The sequence below is a fragment of the Branchiostoma lanceolatum genome, chromosome 4 (assembly GCF_035083965.1).
Source record: "Branchiostoma lanceolatum isolate klBraLanc5 chromosome 4, klBraLanc5.hap2, whole genome shotgun sequence".
NCBI lineage: Eukaryota > Metazoa > Chordata > Leptocardii > Amphioxiformes > Branchiostomatidae > Branchiostoma > Branchiostoma lanceolatum.
Window position 1 is genome coordinate 19,961,645 of NC_089725.1, and position 20,377 is coordinate 19,982,021.

A 20,377-nucleotide genomic window follows, 5' to 3' on the forward strand; every position below is an offset into this window, starting at 1 on the left:
TACTGGGAGATGTGATGAAAGCCTGCCTGTCATTCCCAGAACAATCCACAGATGACCCATCAGCTGTGAAATTGCCCTCAATAATTGATGGGTGAATGTGCCTTATGGGCCCCATCATGAGGGCACTGCTTGTTTTGGGTCGGTTCATTCTAACAATAGAACTTAGCCACTGAAGGTCAATAATGTACACACCTTTTGAACTCAGACATATCTTTTTTTACCATAGCACATTACCACTTTATTGGTCTATGACTTCGTAGATATTTCTTCTCTGATTTTTCAAAAACATCCAGTAGAATAATTATGCTTTTAGTTGCTTTCAGCAAGGAGGTTTGATTTAAAACCTATTTGCTTTCAACAACTATGATCACACTTGGGGTTATTTTTATGCTAAGGAAAGGTGTTTTGAATATATGAAAAGATTTTAATATTTCTGTCTTCTTGAAAGTTTGTTCCATTTAAACTTTAAGGTTAGCCAGTGCTGTGCTTTTGTAGTCTTATCTGCTTGTTTCACCTTTCTGTGGCGTGATGTTACATATTCAAACAAAAGCATGGTGACTACTCCAAACATGACTCACAGTTGCTTCATTGTTTGGTAGCTTCCAGAATGTTTGTCCTTTCAAACAAACAACTGGGAGTCATGCTTTACAACTTCCCTTCTTGTAGACCACATGGATTTATTTTTATTGGACATGCTTGTCTTTTCCTCGCCATCTTATGAGGCAAAGCCCTGATAAACTGAAGTACTCTGTCCCATGGGGCTGGAAATTGTTGGCTGTCACGAACACAACTTCCACCTGGGTGATTGAAGCCTCCTTGCTGGGAGTGAGACCTTTAGGCTGTTGGAAACTACGCTGCATGGTTAATCACATTTACTGGAGGGATCAAATGTCCTGATTGGGTTGGAAGTCTATTCTTAAGGTTACCAACTAGGTAGGAATTTTGTGTCCAGTTTGCGTTCCTTGGCATGTCCCTTGCATGGAGTACAGAATATATTTTCAAGCTGTATTTCAAGCTGCAAATTTTGATTCAGGTAGAAAGCATAATCTACAAGATCACAAACTTTAGAAAGCTAGGGACTACACGTACATGTAACTATGTTTGTAACCCCCACACCTCACCTTTCATGGTACAAGTAATTGCCTGACTGATTTTGCATGGCAAGGGTGACCTCCAATGGTATCTCTTGAAATCCCACTCCTGACACCAGTGTTGAAAAAGCTGACAGTGACAGCTTACAGTTCAAGACTTATCTTGACCAAACAACGTCTTGGAGTCATTGATATTATCGAGTAAATTTCTGAAAATGTAGGAAAACATTTAAAACTGACTGTGCCATTTCTTCACTCATCCATTTTCAAATGTAATCTTTGTCTGGAGAAAGACATACATAAGGTAGCCTTACATAAGTAAACAGTTTAAAGCATGCAAACAAAGTTGCCTATCCTACCAGCTATTCACTTCAGAGTTAGGTTTTTTTCAAGTCAATTGGACATCCAGCTGTTTCCATTCTTTGTACATCAATACTAGCACTGCTATTGTGCAAAACAGTCCATAGAATTCTACTTGTTCTGTCAAGTGTACTACATATCTAGAAGCTCTGAAACCTTAATGTAAAAGTCAAAAAGTCAAAAGTCAAACATTAATGAATTACACAATGGCACCAGGTCCACATTACCTGGTCACTAATGTTTTTATAATGACGTAGGGACTTTGTTGCATCGACAACTGTTCTTAGCATGTTTAGAGTTAGGTTAATCTTTAATTTCTTTGGTGTTAACTTAAAAATCAAAAAGCATGCTTGGTGTAGCCAACTTTTTCTACTAAAATGAGTTTCAAGGGTAACCCATGGTAGTCCCTAAGAACAATTTCTGAATACAGAAAACACCAAAGGTTCAAATTCAAAGCCTTTTGAAAGAGCTTTCAGCTGGCCTATTGTGTTACCAGTATATGTATCTGGGTCAGCAGCCAGCAACAGCCTGAGCTTGCAAAATTCTCTATGCATTTTCCGACCTCTCTGCATGAAAGTTTTGGCAAGGCCTGAACCATGCTCATTCAACACATGCAAGCCTTTACATGCTATTTATGGAATTTCACAGGAAATTAGCTGTGGCGCCTGGCATTGTGCTACATGCTCTAAAATTATTAGAATTTTTATACATACATGTCCTTTCATTCTCAGGACCATTATTGAGAAACAGAACAGTGCTGGGGAGACCATTTTTGCCTTGACTGTGTCGACCAATCAGCTGACTCTGGACTACCTGACATTGGGCGGTGCACAACAACTGGTGCAGAACCAGAACCCCTTCAGTACCAACAGGTGGTACCACCTGGTCTTGCAGGTACGGACGTTTCCTCCTTAGTTAATTTGACGTTTAACCCTGAAATTTCTTTCATTTTTGTGTGAAGCAAACTGAGAAGAGAAAAGACTCCTAAATCACATCCAGTTGAGTTTAACTTTGTTTGCAACATTTCTCCTATTTTGAAAATATAACTGGAAATATTCAATCAAATTTGAAAACAATTAAAAGCAATTTTTATTGCTCTGCAGACAGGTCATGACTGCCATTATGACTCATCATGGCAGAAAGCCCAAGTGGCAGTCTGTCAGAGTGCATTCAAGGACAAATATAGCACAGGCAGTCGACCCGCCCTAAAACCTGTCAACACAGTTTGACATGTGAAGTTGACTTATGCTCAGAATGGCGTGCAATCAAGTTGTGTGTAAACCCCTGGGACAAGTGCTGCCCCTTGGGTTAACAGTTTAAGTACTGGGATGTAAAAGTTTATCATGCACAGATGACTGGTGGGCTGTACTAAACCATGCCAATAAACAGGTGCTCTCTGCGTCTGCTTGAAACGTCACACCTACGTTTTTCATGACCATAGAAAAATCCTACTGTAAAGAATACTTTTGTAATAGGAAATGCAAATTCTTTGAGAATAGTAATTGTCGTCATTGCCACAGACATTGTTGAGTAATTGTGAAGAAAGCATGACTGATTTTGTGGTGACTATTTCATTCCAGGTGTATGATACTCGCCTGAGTATCTTTATTGATGGAACAGAGAGTGACGGCACACCGTATGCTACCCTGGACCTGCAGGGTCAGATCACAGATGAGTCTACTGGCACCTCCTCTAGGATAGCACTCAAACTGGATGGTGAGCAAAACACTGAATCTGAGAAACTAGCTAAACTTACAAGTGTCATCAAATCGTTTACATTTGTGACAAAGTAGTTGTGATTTTCTTGAGTATTGTCAAGGATAAAACACCAAATGAAAGTTTTTTGAAAATAGAACCTGACCATGTTTTCTTTCCTGCAGGCACTGAGCAGTTTGTAGGACGACTACAGGAGCTGTGGTTCTACAATGTAGCACTTACAAACAGGTAAGGTGGAGCCACATTTTGAATAAATCAATGACACCTGTCAGGAGAAACTACAAACAAATGAAGCAAAATTACGCTGGAGAAATCCTTAAAAGTAGTTTTCAATGTACTGGCTACATATGAATATTGTGGTTATTAAAGCAGGACTCGATGATAATAGAACTGCATGATAAACATTTCTCTGTAAAAAGTTTGCCTATATGCTGACAAAACTACAGGAACACAGGAGACAGTCTTAGTTTTCCTGAAAATCATTGTTGCTAGAAGAAGATGCATTTTGTAAATCATCTCTTTTGACATAACAGGGAAGTCCAGGAGGTTTACAGCGGCACCTTCCCAGAGCTGCACGCTGACTCATCCTGCCGATGTCCACCGTCCCACCCACGTATCAACCCCCTCCTGGAGCGATACTGTATTCGGAACGGCGACCCCGACATAACATCGGACATCGAGCTGAGGCTGGACGCTGATGCCCACCCCCTGGCTTACATCAACGATGATGATCTCAGCTCGAGGTGGATTTCAGATTTTTTCGTCAGCATTCCAGGCGACACAGTGACTATTGACATTGACCTTTCCAATGGACAGTATGAGGTGAGTATGAACATAACAGTTCGTCTTATCCACATTGCCACATCATTCTCATATTTGCTGCTGGCAATATTATAAGTTGTGGGAGTTTTCCTAATTTTGACTTGAGGAATAAGTGAAGATGGGAATAAAAGAACTTTGTGTCTGTATAAGCTCTGTGTGATCAAAGCATTATAAAAAGGTAGGTGTACTCTTATAAGTTATATCATAATAGTAGACATTGTAAACATTGTTCTATCAATCTTTTATTCTGAAGTACTGTCCCCACTATAACCAAGGAAATGATTTGTTTGCCAGGTTTACTATGTCATTGTAAACTTCTACAACCCACAACCCAAGTATGTGACCATCCGTAAGAAAAAGACAGACACATCACCGTGGGAGGACTGGCAGTTCTATGCTGAAGACTGTGCACAGTTTGGACTAGCCAACAATGGAGAGTTGGGCAATCCAGACTCAGTCAACTGTCTACAGTTTCCAAGGTAACATTTCAACAAGTGTGACATGTTGTAATAGTGGTAACAATTTTGGGAGTTATGGAGTGGTAGCCATGCAGTGATTACACTGGATAAGAGGAAGGCCCTAGCTTACATTAGTTTTGCTTACTAGAGAACAATACTAACTACATGCATGTGTTGTGTCTTCAGCGACCCGGCCAACACTGGTGCAAACATCACCTTCTCCCTGCTGTCAGCTGCACCCATCGAGCGACCAGGGTATAACGCCTACTACAACACACCTGAGCTCATGGAGTTTGTAAAGGCCACGCAGGTAAGGGAGAAGCTGTGGAAATACAGAGAAGTTGATAGGATATGATACTGTGTGTTTTGTTGTGACACCTGTTCTTCCTACTATGGCATTGATTATTCAAATTTTCTTCTTACCTTTCAAGAGAAAGTTGAAGTATCAAATGGCAGGTTGAAATGAAAGCAGTCATGGTAGATAGGAAAGAGGTTGGTATCATTATCGTGTAGAGCAGTCATGGTAGACATTGTGTACATCATACAGATCTTTGAAAAGCTTAACTGATGACCTCCTCCTTTCCTAGGTAAGAGTCATCATGCAGGACCAGTACTATACAGGTGAAGCTGCGGTCAATGCTCGTGCCAAGTTCTATGGGCTGTCTGGCATCACAGTTTCTGGAAGGTATGACAATGATAAAACAATCTATTTGCAGTATTTTTGTTAATAGTTCAATAGTTGAATATTATGATAATAACTTAATTGCACAACAATTGTACAAGGTACAAAGTATGGCATCCACTGGTACATAGATAACATTCTATTAGGCTAATCAATATTATATATGGAGCCACAACAGTATGTCATTTGCTGTCACAGTGATACATTAGTTGCACTTTTCGTTAGAAATTTTATCACAATAGTGTAACCCTGAATTTGTATCTTTATGTGGAATTGATCAGCTTACCATGTACAGTAACTGGCAAAAGTCATTCTTTTATCCATAGACGTTGTTAATTGCTGTTGAAGTAGTTTTGAATGCTACCTATTCTAATGGCCATGAAATCTCTGCATCCAGGTGTATCTGCAATGGACATGCTACATCATGTGACATGGGGCAGGAGCCATACGTGTGCCGCTGTCTTGAAACCAGCTTTACACAAGGAAACAACGTAAGAACCTTTGATTTCATCAAAGTACATTCTGTCAAGTGAGGCACTTGACCTGTAAATTTAGACTTATACTCTTGCTGCAATCTGATGTCATGTGTTTAAGGATATTAGAATTAACCACTTTGCTTGGGTCTTACCTACAGGTGAATCATGCTACTCACACAAATTATAAATTTAAAGTTTTTTCTACATCTTATTTGTTCGCAGCATGACGTATTATATGATGTATTTCCTTTCAATCTCTACAGTGTGAGGAGTGCCAGCCCCTGTACAACGATAAGCCCTTCCGACATGGTGATAACCTGAATGCCTATAACTGCCGTCCCTGTGAGTGTTATGGCCATGCAGACAGCTGCCACTACAATGACTCGGTGGACCCCTCCCCGAACAACCACTTATCGGTAACTCAAACATTTGAAACTGCAGTATTATACTGTCTTATCATTATCATTGGCTATAATAGGATAATGTGTTTTTCTTTTTATGATTTGGGAACTGCTCAAAAGGGTACCCAAGATTTGGTAAGCAATTAATACACAATAGAGTTAAGAGTGCGTCTAGTGATAGAGGATGACTGACGAAAGAAAGTTTTTACATTTGAGTAAAATTTGTCCCAATATTTACATACAATTGCTTTCCCAGTTTCCTTTGTGGTCCTGTCTTTATTGGCATTTATTGCATGTGTGTAAATTTTCCCAGGGTGGAGGTGGTGTGTGTGATGACTGTCAACATAACACCATTGGGAGACAGTGTGACATCTGTGCTGATGAGTTCTACAGGGAGATAGGCAAGCCCCTGGATGCTGTGGATGTGTGCACACCATGCGACTGTGATTCTGCTGGTGTTGATGGTTCATTTGTTTGTGAGAAGGTAGGGCAAGCTATTATACCTCAAGGGAGTTGTGTTCTTTATAAAATCCTGGTTTCTTGGTTGGCTTGCTTTTGTTTGTGAATGACATTACTGAAAAGTTTTAAATGAACTTTTTAGTCTGTTTTTAGTAGGAAACATTCAGAAATATACTTTCAGAAACTTAAAAAGTTATTGGATTTCAAGACATTGTACAAAAATTATTGTGAGAATTCTTGACTGTAGTAAAATATGGTACCTATGATTCACTTTGCTTATAAAACAATAATTATTAATAATAGCTCTGCATGACCAAAAAAAGAATGCTTGATAACTTTTCATCCTGTGGTTGCCTGTGCAGATTGGAGGCCAGTGTGCCTGTAAGGCCCGGGTAGAGGGTCGACAGTGTGACCGGTGCCAAGCAGGTTACTTCAACTTGACTGAGACCAACCCTGACGGCTGTGAGGACTGCAGCTGTAACCTGCCTGGCACAGCTGGAGGGGATAGCACCTGTAGTGACACTGGACAGTGCAACTGCAAGGCTAATGTCATCAGTAAGTTTCAAGTGTTCATTTGTGGCCTTATAGATTGGATTGTGCTTTGTTCAAGTATAACTCAGTGTTATGACCAGCAATGCGTATTGGATGGTTTCTCATGCTTGAGGCAGATGATTACAATCTAATCAGGGAAAAAACACCCTGGAAATGTACATGTACTTTGTAGGTGTCTTTGAAAATAGCTATGTTACAAGAATGGAGTTGTGCACATTGGTTTCAGTATGCCATCTCTATTGTGTGGCCCTTAAGTCAATCTGTTGTGTTCATCTTTTGAAGATGAAATGTATGGCTTAATGCTGGGCTATTCTTTAACTTTGTTTCTCATGTATTTCCTCTCATTGTTTTGGAATTACCTGTCGTAGAATCTACTGAAGAAGTCATCTTTATTGTGCACAAAACCTACAGCTGCTTTTGTTCCCTCCAGATCCCAAGTGCGACCGCTGTGACTATGGCTACAAACTGCTGACTGCCAGTAACCCTGCTGGGTGTGAGCCCTGCCAGTGTAACACCTACGGCTCCACCAGCCAGTTCTGTAACCCTGACACAGGGCAGTGCCAGTGTAAGACTAACGTGGACGGTCTCCTCTGTGACACCTGTGTGGATGACTACTATGGGCTGGATGGCAGTGGGTGTAAAGCATGTGTCTGCAATGCTGATGGTACTGAAACGGGGACCTTCTGTAACAAGACGTCCGGGCAGTGCGTGTGTAAGGCTTATGTTGAGGGTCACACGTGTGACGAGTGTAGGGATGGGTTCTACAGCCTGGGTGCCAGTCCCGCCCTGGGATGTGTCCCGTGCACCTGTACGACCGCTGGTACAGTTGGCAGCACGAGTGTCTGTAACAAGACTAACGGAGTTTGTCCTTGTAAGACGTTTGTGAGCGGAGACAACTGTAACCAGTGTCAGGAGAACTACTGGGGACTGACCCAGGCTGACCCTGATGGCTGCCAGCCCTGCAGCTGTGACCCTACAGGAACGGTGGCGGGGACAGCGTGTAACCAGGCCAACGGACAGTGCACCTGTCTAGCTAACAGGGAGGGACGCAGGTGTGACACCTGTTCAGCAGGTGAGGATGTTTTTTGTTTTGTATGCATACATGTATAGGGCAAAAGACCATGTGTATTATTCTAGTGCAAGCGATGGCAGGGATAACAAGACAGACCTATGTGCAATTTGTGTGTGAGAAGGGGATAGAATACAGAATCCAATGTTTCTCATTTCAAGTGGATTCCAGAATTGTACAAAATGTTGTACTGTAGGAAAAAAGAGATACATTTGATTCTTGCGATAACAGAGCATCTTGACAGAGACTTAAGAAGACAGGAGATTCTGGATGTCTTCTTGTATATCATGAGGTACAAGTGGTTTCACAGTTAACAACGTTTCCTGTTTTGATTTAGGTTATTATGTGACGCCCAACAGTGGAAATGGCTGTCTGGAGTGTAGCTGCAATGCTGCAGGAACTCAGGCGGGGACAGTCTGTGATGCAGACACTGGGCAGTGTCAGTGCAAGCTCAACTCTGGGGTGGGGGGGCGGGCTTGTGATGAGTGCCTGCCTGAATACTTCAACTTTGATCCTGGGTCAGGCAGGTGGGCTTTAGATTTAGACTTACACAGCTTTTTGGTGTTTTGTTGTAAGTAGAAACTATCACAGCATACTTCCTGTTGTGACAATAACTTTTATGATTTCAAAATCTTCAAAACGTTGTTTGATAGAATTAGAACAATGCACTCAGGTCACCTACATAATCAATCTTTTATTTGAAAGGCCCTTACCGGATTTAAGTCATATTTTATTTTACAATGTGCAATGTGCATTGCATGTCACTGATTAATGTGACTTTTCTGAAAGTTTCATAATTGGGTCTTGTTACCTTTTCTTCCCCAGCTGCACCCCCTGTGGGTGTGACCCAGCAGGGAGTACCAACACCTCCTGTAACCCCAACACGGGGCAGTGTGACTGTAAGCAGTTTGTGGAGGGAGACAAATGTGACACCTGTGTAGATGGGTCCAGCAACTTGCAGGAGAGCAACCCCTTCGGCTGCAGCAAAGGTAGCAGATCTGTTCTTATGGGGAAGACAGATGTTAGATATCCTGGAAGAAGACTGCTGCATTTTGTATTAGTTGTGGAAGAGGAAAATGGTGCATCTTTTGATATATCCGGGGGGGGGGGTCACCTTTCTTTTTGCTTGTGGTTTTCAAGGGATAAAGGTCTTGTTGTTCTAGCTGCCAGCAAGATAGACATAATTCTATCAAATGCTACAAAAATGAGATTTACTGAAAGGCTTTAGAGCTAGCATCTGTCTCTTGTTTTGGAAGGTACTGACTCTCAAGATTTTGACCATGTCAATCACACCTGATGTAACCAAATCCCACCTGATGCAACCAAACCCCACCTGATGCAACCAACACTACAGACAATAGTCATTGGAGCGTTTGCTTCCAGAAAAATAAGGGCCTGTTCGGTTACCTTTATGCCTCATGATTGCCTAATGTAAGCAGGTAATTAATAATGTGTTCTTTGTGTCCATGCTAGCCCCATCACAGATGCCACAGCCAGTTGGAACTGCCACTGCATCCTCAGTCATCACCCTGAGATGGGACCCACCAGACTTCCCCAATGGCAACTACCTTCAGTACTATCTGTACAGGGACAACCAGCAAATCTACTCTGTCAATGACACTCTGCCATTCGGTAGGTTGTATTGATTTCAAGCAGATATGTTATAACCATTGCAGAATTTGCTGCATAAACTTGACATATTCCATGGCTTTTGTATTCATCCACTCAATAGACTCTCTCTCTTTACCATACTTTTACAAATACACCTAACCATGACAAAGTTGAGCATACTTTTACAAAGTAGATCTTTAGATGTTCCAAGCCTTATAATATCCCTGTTTTTCTCCCTGCAGACCCCCAGGAGTTTGAGGACACAGCGCTGACCCCCTTCACCCAGTACACGTACTCTGTACGAGCAGAGAACTCTGATGGCTTTTCAGACAGCCCGCCCATTGCACTACAGACACTCGCAGGGGTTCCCTCAGGTGACTCAGTTCTGGAGGTCAGCCAAGTACAGGTGAGAGGCATTTCTTAAGTCTGAACATCCTGAATGTGCTGTATCTTGAAATTGCCTGCTTCGTAACAGTAAGGTTAAAGTACGGAAATAAAGTTTGATGTCCTAGCCCTGCAGTCTTTTTCATGTTGTAGAAAGGCTAGTCCCACCAGTTTCAGAAAAACATCTAAAACAACTAATTCAATGAATGTGGTCTAGGTGTCTCAGTGAGTCAGATGTGTATCTTTATACTTGCAAGTAGAAGGATTAGATTTTCAGCACCAAGGACATCACCTGTTTAGAGTTTTCTGGTCCATATATCTATCTTGATTCCATCTTCTTCACAGAGAATCTGATTGTTTATCAGTATGGAAAAAGCTGAAGGGAGAACTGTGGTGTCAGTTGTTAGCTTAATGTTTGTCTCTGTCAAGTAGAATCGATTCAAAAATGTTTTACGAAATTTTGGGTTCATTCAATATACGAAGGTTTAGATAAATGCATTGAAATTTGGTAGTATGATATCCTGTTTTCATGACTGTTGTTTAATGTGATGCTATACATCTGACAGGCAACAAGTGCATTCTTTCGTTGGCAACCACCATCGAACGCCAATGGTCCCATCAACAACTACGTGCTGACCTCAGTGACCTCAAGCCGCCCCACCCCCATCTCCCACTACACCGGCCTAGCGACAGACCAGCTGATCTCAGACCTCATCCCCTTCACTAACTACACCTTCACTCTGGAGGCCTGCACCAGTGGAGGATGTGGGGTCAGTGACCCCGTGGTGTTTACCACCTTCCAGGCGGCACCCCAGGGTCAGGCCGCGCCAGCTATCACTGCTCTGTCTCCCACTGAGCTGTACATAGACTGGGACTATCCTGATCAACCCAATGGTGAGACAGTCCTGTTTAAAAGTGTATTCTTTCATGTTTGTGGCAATTTGTGATTAGAAATTGCATGAAAGACATTGTTGCCTCCTTGGTCTGTTCTTATATTAAAATTTGTTTATCCCTGTTGACACTTTCTGACATATGTCATAATATGTAATGCAGTCTCCACTCATCCATTGTTACAAACCTTGCCACTGCAAGATTAAGGTCAGTCTTTATCTGATTCACTGATCTTTCACTTCAGGCATCATCATCAGGAATGAGTTGTGGATGCGAGGAAAGCCCAATGCCCAAGGAGTTCATATCCCTCCAGCCAACCTCATCTTTGAGTCGGTGGGTTTCTACAACCCCCGACCAGTCCAAACTGAAAATGAGAATGCCCTTCCTCCGCCAGAAACAAACTACACAAAGGTTGGTGTACAAAACTTTCTACTTATGAAACTTACAAATATGCAGAGCTATGCTATGCTATATAAGCTTGCGTATGAAAAAGGTAACTGGCCTAGATTTGTGGATAATTAACATGGTGTTAAACATGGATAAGTAACATGATATGGTTTTAGAAAATAAGTACTTCCAGCAACTAGACTGTATGATGCCTCTCCCTTTTCCTGGGATTATAGTCAGGTACATGTATATTATATATGCAACATAAATTGAACTTATGTCTGAATAGTGAACTGATACTTTAAACATAGAATGAACAAAACAATAAAAGTTACAGGTAGCTGGAGCTCTTGACAAGTGCAAAGCTGTTATTGGTTGTTCTAACACAATATTTCCATTTCCAGGAGGGACTGTCTCCCTATACAGAGTATGAGTTCCAGGTGCGTTCCCAGAACCAGGCTCTGCAGCAGAACACAGACACCAGTCCCTGGGTCACAGGCAGGACAGCCGAAGCAGGTAGGATGAAATTCTTTCACATTCCTTAAGTTGTGGCTTCAAAGTGCCTTTCTGCCAATACTTTTTACATGATTGCTAAGTTGCTGGTCATTGAAATATGTGTACAATTTGTTTGGCAATATTATTGAATGTGATTAGCTATGTAATACCAATCATGCTATTTTGAAAGGTTAAAAATTTTTTCGACCTGTTTCAGCCCCCCTTTCCATGACAACACCAAGAGTGGTGGGTGTTTCGTCCTCGGAGCTGAACGTGACCTGGCAGGAGCCAGACGTGACCCAGGCCAGGGGTGACATCCTGCGGTACGAGGTCTACATCGTGCGCACATCAACAGATCCGTTTGCACCCCCAGATCAAGTGGAGGTATGCATTGATATTTTTTATACCTCTAATTTGTGAAGTATCTTCAACTCTTAAACTAAATTTTAAGTCATTGTCACATCAAGGTCCTTCTTCTCTCATTGGCACATTCAATTCCTGCTTGTGATTTAGTTGAACTTTTCTTGTAAAATTTTAAAGCTGATGATGGTCTGCTATTATCTTTATATTGCTTGAAGCACTCAGATGTCAGAACAGGGATTTTGCTGACCCCCTCCTTTCTTCCCTCTTGGACTTTTGATACCGAGATGTTTTGTGAGGTTAATTTTGCAATTATTTTGCAGCTCCTGTACACAGCTGGTGGCTCAGAGTACTCTTACCTAGCAGGAGGATTCCTACCTTACTCCCAGCAACGGTTCAGGATCACTGCTTGTAACAGTGTGGGTTGTGTGGACAGCGCTGAGGGGAGGGGCACTACACTTCCAGAAGGTGAGTGTACATTTTCTTCTGATTCATCATTTGTCGTTTGAAAGTGTATGGATTCCATTGAGAATCACGCTTGTTCAATGATATAAACTTATCCGTCTATTCTATTCTACCGATTCGTGTTAGAAACTGTATGAATCTTAAGCTTTAATGAAGAAGAATTGGCAATCAAACTAAGCTATATTTAGTGTGTATTAAAATGACACTGTGTTCATCTCATTACCTTTTTTTTACTCCCACAGCCCCCAGTGGTCAAGCCCCTGCTGTCGCTGAAGGTTACAACTCTTCTGCTGTGACCGTGACCTGGTCACCCCCCGCACAGTTGAATGGACCAGCCCCTAACTACGAGCTCCACAGGTTGCCTTCCTCCTTCTCCACCTCTCCCCCCCAGGTGTTCAAAGGGACGTACTTCCCCGGGGCGGGGTACAGGAGGTTTCCTGGGACCCTGCTGCCTGGGAATGCTGCCTTCACTGGTGAGTTAACAAGTCTTCGAGCAAAGATGAGACAACTCATGCTATCCTAGAGTAGCTTTCAGAAGCTCTGCTTCATGATGATGCTGCCCTAACAAGGCTTCTCTCACAATGCTATGTTTGCAGGATGGTCAACAAGCTTTAATTGTCAGATAGTTTCCTCAGGTAAGACTAGAGTAATACTACAGGATTTTTTCATGTAGCCTACTACGTATGGATGCTGTTAAAAGAAGTGTCACCACTAACTATGCTTAGGAAAGGAACTATCTTAGCAATATATTGGGGGATGTATTGGGAACTCCCCATGTTCAGAATTACAATGTATAAAATGTCTTAATTTTCTTCCATCTGTCAATACTTGTCTTACAGGTATCAGACTCTCCTTCAAGACTTCCCACCCCAATGGACTGATACTGTTTGCAGTATCATCTGACACGGCACAGAGCGAGTACCTGGTAATCCAGCTGGTAAATGGGCGGCCATGGTTCCTGTTTGATGTGCAGGTTAGTGGCCCTGCTCCAGTGTACTTTTCTAGTCTTTTTATACATTGTGGATAATACTGTAAATACATTTAAGTTCACATGGTTTTTATTTCGCGCTAAGGCAAAAATGGAGTGTTCGCGGTAGTTTTAAGTTTGTGGCAGCGCTATAGTCAAATAATGCTGCAGTATTTGACAAAAATGTTTGCAGTGGTTTTAAGTTAGCGGTGAAACGGTTGTCGCGAAAACCGCAAACATAAAATCACCGCGAACATTTCTGAATTTACAGTATACAGCTTGTACTGAATTTTCTTATCTAACTGGTATGTCTTTGTTGTCCTACTCAGGATGCAGCAACTGCTGTACAAACCACAAACGATGCAGGCAGACGGTATGACGATGGCCAGTGGCATGAGCTGGAGGCATTCAGAAACCAAAGAGTTGGAACACTGACTGTGGATGGTTTTGAAGGTAAATACTTTGTACTTCACAGTGTCAATTATGTCACAACTTGACTCTTTTTTGCTCATAAGCAATTTCACAATGAATTGCATTGTAGAAATAAAAATATAACAAACAACTTTTTTATTTCAGGTACTGCAACATCCTCAGGAACCTCCAATATAATCGGCAGCATGGCCCAGCTGTACCTAGGGGGCCTTCCTCAAGACTTCCAGTTGGTGCGGACTGACACAGGTGGGTGGTCAGTGATGTCATGGATGTGTGGAGTGAATTATTCTATAATAATGTGTACTGTATTTGGGGAAGGACTGCTGTCCTTGCAGGCAAGAGCTGAGTTGAAAGAGCTCAATCAATGGAGCTGAAGGCAATGGCCTGGAGCAGTTGCCATTTGTCCCCTTATGTTATATAATATATGATGTATTACCTGTTCGCCTACAGGAGACAGGGTGACCAGGCGTGTGGGATACCTGGGCTGCCTGAAGGACGTCACAATCCTGTCCTCCATCTCCCCCTCCTACACATGGACACCTGTGGACTGGACTCAGGCAACAGAAAGTGCCAATGTCCCTGCATACTGGGAGGGATGCGTGTCTGGTCTACAGCCAGGTGTTCACTTTAAAGGAAGAGGTAAGCATTATCATGTGCTGTAAAGGTGAGAGAGCTCAGTTGAGAAAAATGTACAGCAAGTCAACTTATTCACTTTTTTCACTAATGTTTTGTGATGTCTAGAATTGGTTAAGTGCTCTGTGCACGTAATCCTAACTTGTCACTGTTGAAATGCAGAAGGGTTAAGCTGCAGGCAAAACAGTGTGCATATTTCCATACATACAGAGATTTATGAAATGTTTTTGCCATCAGGTTACATCAAGCTGCCAACTGGAACATTTTCTGGAGGAACAAACTTTGATGTGAGTTTCCAGTTCCGCACGGAGATCCTGACAGGACTGGTGCTGTTCTCCTATGGCAGCACCGGGGACAGCTACATGGTGGTGGAGCTGAACATGGGGAGTCTACAGGTATGAGTTATAAGAATTATATATTGCAGGCTACAGGTATGAGTTATAAGAATTATATATTGCAGGCTACAGGTATGAGTTATAAGAATTATTAGTATTTACTGAACTAAAGCCTCTACAGTCACTAGACACCTTTTCTAAATAAGCTTTTTCAAATCAGCTTTTCCAGCTGTGGTGATGAAATTCATGTTTCCTTCTCTTGATTTTTGACATGAAGGCCAACTATACAGTCATAATGGCCACACAGTATAGATAATTACCTATGTGACAAAAAACACCTTGTAGGAAAGTCATACAAGGAAAAAATACTTAATATCTGGATTCCTTTTTCACAGGTTGAGGTTGCCTCAGGTGCAGCCAGTATCCGTGCTGACACCACACCCTCAGACGTGTTCAAACTGTGCGATGGTGCCTGGCACAGTGTGACCATAGAGAAGAATGGAGGCACCGTCAGCATTGACATAGATGGTGGTAATGTCACAGCAACAAGGGCTGGATCATCGTTCACAGTGGCTCTGGACTCACACTTGTACGTTGGAGGGTTGCCAGTAGAGGGAGAGGCTGCTCAGGTTGTCTCAGCCAAAAATCTGGATCTACAGTCAGGTAAGTACTACATGTGTACCCTGTTTTTATATAACTACTTGCCATTCTAAAGTCATCAACAGTTTGCTTGATTTTTTTACTATGAGTCTTCACAAGGCTGGCTTGCTTAAAACTATCTTTAAAGTTTATGGAATTGATGTCTAATCTCTGCTGTTGCCCTGCCAGGTTTTGGAGGTTGCCTGAAGGAGCTGAGTTTTAACAGTGGTGCTGCAGTAAACTTCATCCTCCCTGACTTGGAGGTGGCTAATGTTGCCTTGGATGGGTGCCCGCCTGATGGGTCCATGAGGGTCTGCATGAGCGACACTACCACCCAGCTGTACACCGGTCAGGCACGCAGCTTCCTGGACACCACTGGACTGTCACCATTCACTGGTAAGCTATAGTGGTATAAAATATGACAAGTCAGTATCCTAAAGTCAGTTAAGATACAGGTATACGTACTATAATAATAAAAGTTTAGATTGCTCCATTATGTAAGATTTGACCTGCAGTCAGTAAACTTGTAAACCTTAGCCTATTCAATTGACGCCAAACGTTCAAACTGTATTTTTTGTATTTATTTGTTCATCTATTTAATTTTCTTACAGAGTACCTGTACCAAGTGGTCAGCAGCAACCCGGCTGGCTCAACTCTCAGCCAGTGGAGCTCTGGAAGGACACGAGAGGGAGGTAAGCAAATAAGCTAGTAACATCAGTCATTTGTTTCCTGCATTGGCTATGGATATGTCTATATGATAATGTCCATCTTTTACTCTCACAGCATTGGACTATGAACTTGTAATAGGATCTTTACATCATACTGATCCAAAGTTTTGATAGTTGTAAGACTATTTCTATTATCTTCCCCCTCTCTCCTACCTATTAAAGCAAAATTAGAGATATTGGTAATTTGTTTTTTTCTTTTGGCCAGGATGCTTGTCGTTTTTCACAAAGGCTTTACCAAACCTTGATCATTCCTTGTTGTCCTGTCCACAGCTCCTACTGGACTGGTAGCCTTGTATGACCCGGTGGATTACAGTGGGTATGTGGTGGGCCTCAGATGGGAGCACCCCTCAGGGAATAGTGGTGTGATCCAACAGTATACCCTCAGGGCCTACAACCTAGACAGGCCAGAGTTTGCTCCAGTGGACACCAACTTCACTGACACTGAGCTTATGCAAGGTGAGTGACTACATCCATTATAGCAAGCTTAACTAACTACACAATCCAGCCTGTCCATAACTCATCTATTGCTTATATCTCTGATTGCAAACCTTCATGTTCAGTTTCATCATATAAACCCATCTTTTCGAAAGATTCCAATTGCATTAAGTTACATCAAAAGGTATGCAGACATCTGCTTTCAAATGTCAATGATAGTAGTACTGCTGCTGTCCTTGGTGCTGAAAGCCTGGTGTTATTACATGTGTTATCCAACACTTGCAAGATTTTAAAGGCTGTTTAGTGAACAAATGTTGAGTTCATTCCATTAAGATGTTAGATTTCCTACAGGCCATGTATTCAGTAGTTTTGTACTCGGATATCTAGCCTGATATCTTTCTTCATCAAGAGGAATTTCTTGCAACTGTCTGACACTGTTTGAGTGAATTGTAAGGTTCATCTTGCAGTCTTAGTTCTTCAAGTCTTATAGCAGCTTGATAAGCACAAATTAGGCAGTTGAGAAATAACCTCAGTTCTGTTTTCCACAGGGAATATGACAAACCTGATCCCCTTCACCAACTACAACCTTCACCTGGTGGCCAGCACACAAGGAGGCAGCACTGAAGGCCCAGGACTCAGGCACAGGACTGTACAGGAAGGTACGATACAACTAGTCATTTAAAGTGCACACTGTATCATGTATTTGGGGATAACTTTTCAAACTAGATTCACTTCCTACAAAAAAAATATAAAGACAAAAGTACCAGTCAACTCCACTGCCTGCTTTAGGAGAAATGAATACTTACTGTGATAGTCAAAGTGCCCGGAAGTCTGTACCACCACCTGTCTCAGTTGATTGGTGTCTCTGTAACATTGAGTAATAAAGTATGATGGGTGAGCTTTATAATGTTGAATCTTATTTGCATCAACCATTCTGCTACTGTTCCAGTTCCTGATGATGTCAGCCCACCGTATGCAACAGCCACCTCAGCCACGGAGCTGACCTTAAGATGGGACGAGCCAGACCGGCCGAACGGTCTCATCCTGGGCTACAACCTCTTCAGGGATGGCTCTCGCATCAACAGAGCTGACAACTTACTCCAAGTCCATACTGTCACTGGGCTGACAGTCTTTACAACGTACCGCTTCATGGTGGAGGCCTGTAATGCTAAAGGGTGTACACAGAGTCCAGAGGCTGTCATCACCACCTCACAGCTGCCCCCCTCCCGCATGGACCCTCCCACTCTCCAGGTCCGAGGGGCAAAGGAGATCTATGCAGAGTAAGTTTTGGATTATAAGGACTCTATCAGACATTTTTTTCCGTTTGCTTAGAATTCCTATTCATCTTAAGCTAATCTAGCATTTGTATGTCTTTTAATCTTGTCACTTTGATATCTATTAACAGTATCACACAAACTTAATTTTTAGGACCATTTGAGCCCAGATTTGATTGAAGATCATTATATTTTTATTAAGAACAAAATGAAGCTCTGTTGTACAATTTTACATTTTTATATTTATTTATTTTTTTGTTTCATTTTATTTATACAGGGCAAATACAACTCAGGCTGTGAAGCCTGTTTTTCAGGTATCCCTGATTTTACATATAAAAACACAACTTTTTAGAAAGATATCTGTAAATCTCAGTTGAAAGTTTGTAAAAAGATTACCTTGCCTCCAGGTGGATTGAGCCCTTGGAGCTGAATGGCATCCTGGAGAGATACATAGTGTACAGGTCTATGGTACAGGCTGATCTAGGAGAGGTCGTGTACAACAGCACAGCCACTGCCTTCAGGGACTACACTCTTACCAACCTGACTGGTGGGACAACATACTACATCAGGGTGGCAGTAAGTACTTCTGTCTATTTACATCTGCATGTGCATGTGATGTGTTGAAGATAAAACAGTAGCCCAAATAGTGGTATTTGTGCATCCTCTCTACACCTACAAAGATTGCAGTAATCTGGCTGGTAAGATGACATGTTGCAAATGTAGTTTAGGACGGTCCCCCGAAAGTGCGAAATGGAACGAAATGGAACGAAATGGAACGAAATGGAACGAAATGGAACGAAATGGAACGAAATGGAACGAAATGGAACGAAATTGAACGAAATGGAACGAAATGGAACGAACTAAAACATATGTAACATTATGAAATGAAATACCAGTAGATATCGAAATATAAGGAACGTTGTAACATTCACAGTAGACGGGAACAGGAAGCAAATACATAATATAACGTGTTTTATTTCTTGAATCTGTTTGATAATAGTAAATACAACGTTTTTGCCGCGTTTGTGTGGCTAGATTCTTCCCTGAAAATGGGAGCGCCGCGTGCAAAGAGCTCGGCCGCTCTTCCTTGATTTTACCAACTACCTGCAAATGAACTGCTGCAAATAACAGGGAAAACAAGCAAACGGAATTGAGTATCAAAGTAAAGGCTAGATTATACAGAAGTTGGTGGTAACATTGCATCTCATAATCATAATTCACCAAGAGGGCATGAGGCAAGCGTAACTTCATTATTTATACAGCGTGTTTGCGTGTTGTGAACTGTGAAGCCATTTCCTGCTCGTTCACACCCTCCCTTTGTTTTGTCGTGAACAAGGAAGCAGGAATGTATCCAGCGGTAGTTCTCAGGCCACGCCCGTGATTGAATGGAGTGTGAATTATCACATTGGTGACACAGCGCAGAGCTGCATTTGCATATCATTAACGTAGGGGTCCATTCTCCGACAGCCGATCAGCCGAACAATTGGTTGTATAAAAATCGTTGTTGCGGAGATATGCATATGCTACGTACTAGTTATGGACTAAAACCGTATATAAATAAAACTTGGAAGTCGGAGTTTGATTCAACCTGTCGGTAGCACGCCCACGTGCACAGTTCTGATGCGCTGGCAACATTGGCGGTTCATTTGCATGCGGGGCTCCATTTGCAACACACAAACACGCTGTATAAATAATAAAATTACGTTTGCCTCATGCCCTCTTGGTGAATTATGAGATGCAATGTTACCACGAACCTCTGTATAATCTAGTCCTTACTTCGATACTCAGTTCCGTTTGCTTGTTTTCCCTGCTATTTTCAGCAGTTCATTTGCAGATAGTTGATAAACACAAAGGAAGAGCGGTGGATCTCTTTGCACGCGGCGCTCCCATTTTCAGGGAAGAATCAAGCCACACAAACTTGGCAAAAACGTTGTATTTACTATTATCAAACAGATTCAAGAAATAAAACACGTTATATTATGTATTTGCTTCCTGTTCCCGTCTACTGTGAATGTTACAACGTTCTTTATATTTCGATATCTACTGGTATTTCATTTCATAATGTTACATAAGTTTTAGTTATTTCCATTTCGTTCCATTTCGTTCCATTTCGTTCCATTTCGTTCCATTTCGTTCCATTTCGTTCCATTTCGTTCCATTTCGTTCCATTTCGTTCCATTTCGTTCCATTTCGTTCCATTTCGTACTTTCGGGGGACCCGTTTAGGATGTTAATAACTAACACAGTATACATGTA

General features: G+C 41.9%; 1 protein-coding gene across 1 annotated transcript in view; it reads left to right on the plus strand.

The window, feature by feature from the left end:
• The window catches only part of LOC136433433 (usherin-like), a 52,890-nt gene that overhangs the window by 1,355 nt on the left and 31,158 nt on the right, over positions 1-20,377 (plus strand). Inside the window, exons 2-35 of the mRNA XM_066425637.1 lie at positions 2,183-2,345; positions 3,032-3,167; positions 3,332-3,395; positions 3,701-3,989; positions 4,284-4,468; positions 4,634-4,757; positions 5,035-5,132; positions 5,527-5,620; positions 5,869-6,021; positions 6,320-6,490; positions 6,828-7,020; positions 7,448-8,089; positions 8,424-8,613; positions 8,912-9,075; positions 9,560-9,718; positions 9,940-10,103; positions 10,648-10,975; positions 11,217-11,383; positions 11,764-11,875; positions 12,072-12,238; positions 12,538-12,682; positions 12,922-13,152; positions 13,519-13,652; positions 13,976-14,099; positions 14,223-14,324; positions 14,529-14,717; positions 14,949-15,106; positions 15,442-15,709; positions 15,875-16,081; positions 16,297-16,377; positions 16,684-16,869; positions 17,397-17,507; positions 17,798-18,128; positions 18,530-18,698. Of these exons, the coding sequence (XP_066281734.1) occupies positions 2,183-2,345; positions 3,032-3,167; positions 3,332-3,395; positions 3,701-3,989; positions 4,284-4,468; positions 4,634-4,757; positions 5,035-5,132; positions 5,527-5,620; positions 5,869-6,021; positions 6,320-6,490; positions 6,828-7,020; positions 7,448-8,089; positions 8,424-8,613; positions 8,912-9,075; positions 9,560-9,718; positions 9,940-10,103; positions 10,648-10,975; positions 11,217-11,383; positions 11,764-11,875; positions 12,072-12,238; positions 12,538-12,682; positions 12,922-13,152; positions 13,519-13,652; positions 13,976-14,099; positions 14,223-14,324; positions 14,529-14,717; positions 14,949-15,106; positions 15,442-15,709; positions 15,875-16,081; positions 16,297-16,377; positions 16,684-16,869; positions 17,397-17,507; positions 17,798-18,128; positions 18,530-18,698 (6,199 nt within the window). The remainder of the gene's footprint in view (positions 1-2,182; positions 2,346-3,031; positions 3,168-3,331; positions 3,396-3,700; positions 3,990-4,283; positions 4,469-4,633; positions 4,758-5,034; positions 5,133-5,526; positions 5,621-5,868; positions 6,022-6,319; positions 6,491-6,827; positions 7,021-7,447; positions 8,090-8,423; positions 8,614-8,911; positions 9,076-9,559; positions 9,719-9,939; positions 10,104-10,647; positions 10,976-11,216; positions 11,384-11,763; positions 11,876-12,071; positions 12,239-12,537; positions 12,683-12,921; positions 13,153-13,518; positions 13,653-13,975; positions 14,100-14,222; positions 14,325-14,528; positions 14,718-14,948; positions 15,107-15,441; positions 15,710-15,874; positions 16,082-16,296; positions 16,378-16,683; positions 16,870-17,396; positions 17,508-17,797; positions 18,129-18,529; positions 18,699-20,377) is intronic.